Here is a 7,078-nt window from a genome sequence, read left to right as displayed (position 1 = left end):
TTAGTACCCCCTCGTTTGGTAAGTTTCTGGTCAATGTCATGAATTATGAAATGTTTTTACGTAAGTCATTGGTGAGTATAAGATTCATTGCAACTACCAACACCCCCTCCAAAAAAAGAACCAATAGATAATTTAATTACCTTTTGATGTTCACAAGTAATACACAAAGGAACTTGGTACTAAATAAAAGTTTTTTTTGCTTGGTACTGAGATGATTCATTCTCATCCACTAATTCAAATGAGAATCCACATTCACATTGGGGATCGAATTCACATAAGTTGAAGAGTGAATGAGAATAAAACAACTCACTATAAAATATAAAATTTATGCTTGGTATTAAGTAACAACATTTTTCTAAAGTAGGAATCACAAAATAGAGGAAATTAGCACGAGGAGTAAAACCCGCAAACAAGGCAATAAAGTAAAACTAAAGCCCCCCCAGGCCCCAGCCCCCCAGTTATCACTTATCACTCCCAGTTAACTAGGCCGTCACGCACCTGATCGTCAAAATTGCTCCCAACCCCCCCAACAAGACAAGCATTAAACATCCGGTCCAAAATTCAGAAATAATAAAATTACGCAGTAACAAAATTCTCTATCTGAACAGAAGAAAAGAGAAGAGAGAGGGGGGATAAATATAGGGGCCAGCCCGAACCCAAAAGCTCCAGATTGCCCAAAAACAAAACCTAAAGGGAGGAAGAAGAAGCTGGAGAGAGGGATGAATTAGGGGGGAGAGAGGGGTATTTTGGGGATAAAAGGGGGAGAAATTTCAATTAAAAAGGAGGGATTTTTAGATCCTTAATCCTCTCCTTAGCTCCTCCTCTTTAGTGTAAGTTTCCATCTGTTGCTCCTAGATCTCTGACCCACTTTCTATTTTCGTAGATTTTGCGATATTTTTCTAAATTTCTTAGATTTCTTGGTTTTTTTTATTTTGTTTTGGTTTGGTGTTTTGGGCTTCTGACTATGTGAGGTAAAGGATAAAAGATCTGAGCTTTCTCTGAATTGTTTGAACGACTTTGGTTTTAGTTCGATTTTTTCGATTTCTGGGTTTTGTTTATCTTTTTTATTTTTTTGCAGGTACTTCTTAGATCGATTGGATTCGATTAAGTATTGGATTTTTTTTCTGCAAATTTGTTGGCGATTTGACAGTTTTGATTGATGGGTTTGTTAAGATACTCGAAAAGATTGTAGCTTTGTCCTCTATGATCTACTGATTAATTAGGAAAGAAGCTCTTTAGATCTCATTTCATCGAGAAACAGCTAATTTCTTGCAATAAATTGCTTGCATGGCTGATTCAAAGGGAAATTCTCTTCTGTTCGTTTTTTTAAACTCCTTTTTTTAATGCATTCATCAGTTTGAAATAGAGAGATGGTCTTTAGATTTCTATTCAGAAATCTCCAGTTTTGATTAGGGGCTTTGAAATCTTTATCCCCCTAATTACTTTTTTGCCTTTTATAAGTTGAGTACTTGCCTTGTACCACTAAAAGTTTCTCCTCACCAAGATTGTGGAGTACTTGAAACAACTGAGCTTCTCATTTTTCTTCTGCGATTGATTTCGCTACTCTCCCTTAAGAATTTGTTATTTTATTCCTATTCAGATTGCATACTAACATCCTCTTAACTGAACACATCCTATTGTTCTTAATTTGTGTGATGCATGCTTGGCTTTCTTGCTTCTTGATGAAAATTCTCCAAAATCCCCTTCGCTACTGTAAATTTATCAGAATGTTATGCTCCATAGGAGCTAGTTTTTAACGTGCTTGGATTCACTGATAGTAAAGAGGACTTTCTTGTTTTTATCCAGGTTGTGCACAATAATTTGAGGTACAAACTACAAAGAGATTGGTGACTCTAAATTCTTATATCTATTCATTTGGCATCAAGGATATGCTAGAAGGCCAGGCTTGCTTGATATCCAGGGCCTTACCTAGCGCCTGCGAGCAAGAATCCCATTGGATCTACATGACCTGCAGTCTTCTCGAGAGATGCGCTAAACCAAAGCGCGCTCTATCTATAGAAACCGACCTACAAGAAGAATTTGTCAAGGATTCAGAAAAGAGGAGGAAGAAGTCACTCGCAAATCTCTCAAACTCCGTTGATCTCAACGGGTCAAATCACCAGGGAAATGAAGGTGAATCCTACAATGATACCAATTCCCTCATCAATCCAATTGGTCGGGACAACTCGATCAATTGCCTTGTTCGATGCTCCAGATCAGACTATGGTTCGATTGCCTCTCTCAACAGTGGTTTCCGTGACTTGATCCGTTCTGGTGAGCTCTATAGGCTTCGTCGAATGATGGGGATCACTGAGCATTGGGTCTATTTCTCTTGCAATGTTCTTGAGTGGGAGGCTTATGATCCATACCCTAATGGTGGTCGTTGGATTAACTTGCCAAGAATGCCACACAACGAGTGCTTCATGTTCTCGGACAAGGAGTCTCTTGCTGTGGGCACCGAGCTACTTGTTTTTGGGAAGGGGGTGAACTCCCATATTGTGATGAGATACACTATTCTCAATAATTCTTGGTCTCCTGGTGTAGTAATGAACTTGCCTAGGTGCTTGTTTGGTTCTGCTAGCCTTGGTGAGAAGGCTATAATAGCAGGTGGAAGTGATTCTCAGGGTGCTGTTTTGGATTCAGCCGAATTATACAATTCTCTGACCCAAACTTGGACCACACTTCCTAGAATGAACAAGGCGAGAAAAATGTGTTCGGGCGTGTTTATGGATGGGAAGTTCTATGTGATTGGTGGAATGGTGAGACCGAATGAGTTGTTGACGTGTGGGGAGGAGTTTGATTTGGAGAGAGGAACTTGGAGGGTGATCCCTAACATGTCGTTGGGGCTTAATGGTGCTAGTGGTGCTCCGCCACTAGTTGCAGTTGTTAATAATGAACTCTATGCTGCAGATTATGGGCAGAAGGAGGTGAGGAAGTATGTCAAGGAAAATAATTCATGGGTTACTCTCGGAAATTTGCCAGAGAGACCAGTGTCAATGAATGGCTGGGGACTGGCATTTAGGGCTTGCGGTGATCGACTCGTTGTGATTGGAGGGCCGAGGGCTTCGGGTGGGGGGATGATAGAGCTTCACTCATGGGTCCCAAGGGACGGACCGCCAGAGTGGAATATGATTGCTAGTAAGCACTCAGGAAGCTTTGTCTATAACTGTGCAGTGATGGGCTGCTGATTTGTTGCAGACAGATTTGCTAATTCTGCCTAATTGGGTAATCTCTATTATCAATTGGACTTTACTCAAGATTCAATAGAAGGACAACACGGTTCAAGTTGTGTAACCCTTGGGTTCATTGTGTTTTTATTTTTGGTTTTCATGACCCCCAACATTCAATTTGAGATTGAAGAATTTAATCATGTGCCACAATTAATGTTAGCAAGGGGGGTTTTCGGAGGATTTGGTTCATGTCGTACACCAACAGGTTAATAATTTTATGTAGCCAACTTTTCTTAGATCACATCGAAAAATTTCACAACTAGTTCCATGAATCATATCATCAATTCGATGCTGTTTTGAGAAAGAAAAAGAAGATTTAAGAAAGAAGGTGATCTGGTTGTTATTATATTTGTGGCACAAGGCTTTGTCATTTCCATCATTTAACTTAACTCATTCCTAACATGTTTCTTAGTACTTAATATGCCCTGTGCCCTGATTTACTTTAGGCGGTTATGACAATGTATCTGAATACCTCTAATGTTGGTGTGCATGGTTGCGAATCATGTCTGAAATGACTCTGTTTCCTTTTATTTCCACCAGATGAACTTCTATAATTTTTTGTAGCGTGCCTCTTGAACCTTGAAAGCCGCAAGGCTGATTATGGATGAAAACCAGATATTCTGTGGAGAAGGGAGATATATAGCATATAGGATTTTGACCTGAAGAAGTTTTCCCCCCCACTTTGTATATTGTTACTGAGATCTCTGAGCCAAGGGACTTTCACAGTTTTTTTTTATTCAAGACCACCAACCTTTTATCCAACGAAGTTATGAACTCTGAAGCTTCATAAATTGAGAATATGTTTTTCTTCATGTGTAACAACCATGAGGACCTTCACTGGAAATCATCTTCTATATATGAATGATTCATTTGTGATCATAGTACTACTTTTGATGGCGACATAAATAATTAGAAATAGATCTTAGCTAGGGTATTTTTCAGTTATATTGAATCTCTATTTCAGAACTTTGGTTCTGTAGAGATATTCTGATGCTGTATTCTTTGAAAAAATTACTCCATTAATCAACATTTGAATTCAGCCAAACATGTGGCTACTTAATACTTACAATTTAAGATTGAATGGGATAAAGATTGGGAAGCTTGGATTAATTACTTAGAGATATTTCAATGTCAAAATTTGCATTTGTATGGAGGGGGAAGAAAAAAAAAATACTGAATCTAATTCCTTCAGTTATCAGTTTTTATACCTTCATGCCAAATTTGTTCCATGCGCTTTCTGAATGCAATATGCGCATGGTTTACCAAATTTGATAGCTGCTGTTTTATTATGGTTTCCCTACCGCCCTTTCTAAAGCGAAGACGTATACTTTTGGCTGCGATAAATATTCTGGTCAGTCGTATAGTCTTCTTCTTCTTCATGGTTTCTTCACTGTCGTCTTTTTTTAAGTGAGAATGTCTATAGTTCTGCTTGCAGTAGATCTTCTGGTCGTTAATAATATTGTTCTTATTTTTCTTCTTATTCTTTTTTTCCCCACTGTGTCAGCTAACTCTACTGTTGTTTAAAACTAATTCTGGTTCCATGTCTCTCCCGGATGAGATATGTAGTCGTCTTGCACACTGATATTATGTTTTTCCACTTGAAATTGAGAACTTTGTTTAAAATGATTCCGCGAGTAAATCTAGCTGTCACTATTTTTATATTTTCTTCACAGAAGTTATAGCTGTTTGGGTATTGTTTGAAGCTTGGTACCCATTGTAGTGTTTAGTAAAGGTTCAGGTTGATCTTAATGAATGATTAGTAAGTAACTTGTGAGCGCGACATTGAACAATTGCTATTAAAGCTAGGTGTTTTTAGTTTTCTTACGAGTTGAAGTTGCTTTAAAGGTTAACTGTCCAAAGAAACTAATCGAGAAACGACAGGTCGAGTTGATCCTATTATAATTTCGGATGAGATCTGCTCGATAAATTTGAAGCTTGAGAAATCAATGATACTTCAGAGAATTTTGGGCACCAAGTGTGTCGTTAGATACGCAGCGTCAGGAAAATGCTAAGAGGATCTTGCTCACTCTGTGTTTAGATACAGTTCATTAAGAAAATTGGGAAAATGTGAGACGGTGAACTTGTGCTATTTTAATTTAGTTTTGCCCTTTCTTTGTGAATTCACTTTAGATCATAAATGCTTCAAAGATGATGATAAAAACTGTCACGACTCCTCTTAATTGTTTCGTGTAGGATATGCTGGCTTCCCGTATAATATTAGTTTGCCTCCTTGTTTTCGTATTAACATTTTCGTAGTTTGTAGTTATTTTTCTAATAAAAATTAGAAGAACAAAGTTGTGACTATGGTGTTATGTGCATGCTCAAATTTCTTGTGATACGAATGTCCGATGTATTCTTACTAGGTTTCGGTGCCTTGTGCTATACTTTGCTGGAAGGGATATTTCAGTTTCACTTCAGCTGGAGGTTGCTAAGTAAATATTGATTCAATTCTTCAGGTTGCTTTGAATTCAAGCTTTTGCCCCCATCCATTATTGCTCTTTTATTGGACGCTGTTGCCTCTTGGTGATCAAATATTTGCAGGAGTTTGTGTTGGTTGCAATACGTATGTTTTAAGCAGCCTTGTGCTTTTTTCCCTGTACTAGTTGGTACGCACGTGCAATGCACGTGGTTGAATATCATGATTATTGAAATTGATAAAAATAGAGTAAAATTAAAAAAAAATAAAGTTTTTAATGGAATTGATCATCAACTCAATAATCTCTCACTCAAATGAAATATTGTCATTATTTCCTTCAACCCAGATTGTGACCACGTGATCTATTTATTATTTATGAGTTATAAACACATTAATCTAGTACAACATCTCTATTTACTAGTATATTGAAGTCTTTAAAGATGAGTGATCATTCAATTCGCAAAGGAATTTTGCATATGAATTTACTTGCAATATGTCCATTAAACTTTTAGTACCAATAGTTGGGCTTCAAGAAATAGATTAACTTTACACTGTAGTTTGCTATTTATAGTATTGCTGGCAATGTAATTACTTTTCCTCTTTATCTTATTATTTACGATTTTCTGATGTCAGTTATTTTTGGCTAATCACTCAATTGGCTATATTTAGTTTTTATAATATCAGAGGTTAAAATATACTCTTCTCTTTAAATAGCGTTGACATGATTTTCTTAAAAAATATATACACATAGTAGCAATAATAGATACTTCAGTTCAACACAAATATTGGCTTAAAGCTATTTAGAGTGATGTCCTTTCTACGCTAGAATTGTGATATAGTTGTTGATGCTCAATATCAAACAGCCAATTAATCCAGGAGAGGATGGTTGCCGGGTGATGAAGGATGATGAAGGGCCCGCTCCCTTCTTCGACTTTATGTCTGATTCTTGAACTAGGATATACGGATCCGCTATAAAGACCAAAAGAACAAACCCGTAAGAGGGCGGAGACTAGTTCCCCCGTAGCACCTCCGACGGTCAAGTCAGCTAATGAACTTAAGCTTGAGTGGAGTTTAGAACTGTATGTTCTTATGCTATGTGCATTAGAGATCACCATCTCTCAGTTTAGTTCAGGAGGAAGATTTAAATTGAACCGAGACTTTTTGTTAGGTTAGATTAGGTTAACTTCGGTTTTGTTTTTCTGATAGTGAGCAACCTCCATATATAGAGTGGATGTCCATGGTTGACTGGTTATTTCAGCCATACAGAATGATGGTGACAAAGTGTGAGCTGGAAAGTGAGTCATCCCTCGCTCTACAGGTATCGACTGACGACTGGAGGGGATGTTATTTCAGCATGGGAGATGGTGTCTCCGCGATGTCCGGGAAGTGACTTGTGGGTGTGGCAGAAGTCACTGGGCATATTGAGTCATCC

The 7,078-nt window shown here is 37.8% G+C and overlaps 1 protein-coding gene across 1 annotated transcript; it reads left to right on the top strand.

Moving 5' to 3' along the window:
- LOC109844607 (F-box/kelch-repeat protein SKIP11-like) lies at positions 681 to 3,489 on the top strand. Its single transcript, XM_020413750.1, has 2 exons — positions 681 to 830; positions 1,807 to 3,489. Exon 2 carries the CDS (start codon positions 1,890 to 1,892, stop codon positions 3,186 to 3,188), a length of 1,299 nt encoding a protein of 432 aa, XP_020269339.1. The 5' UTR covers positions 681 to 830; positions 1,807 to 1,889; the 3' UTR covers positions 3,189 to 3,489.

The sequence above is a fragment of the Asparagus officinalis genome, chromosome 1, assembly GCF_001876935.1.
Source record: "Asparagus officinalis chromosome 1, Aspof.V1, whole genome shotgun sequence".
Taxonomy (NCBI): Eukaryota; Viridiplantae; Streptophyta; class Magnoliopsida; order Asparagales; family Asparagaceae; genus Asparagus; species Asparagus officinalis.
The sequence above is the reverse complement of the archived record's forward strand: the minus strand, read 5'-3'. Positions and strand labels throughout refer to the sequence as shown.

Coding starts and splice junctions, on each gene's coding strand:
- LOC109844607 (XM_020413750.1), top strand. CDS start 1,890: ATGCTAGAAGGCCAGGCTTGCTTGATATCCAGGGCCTTACCTAGCGCC.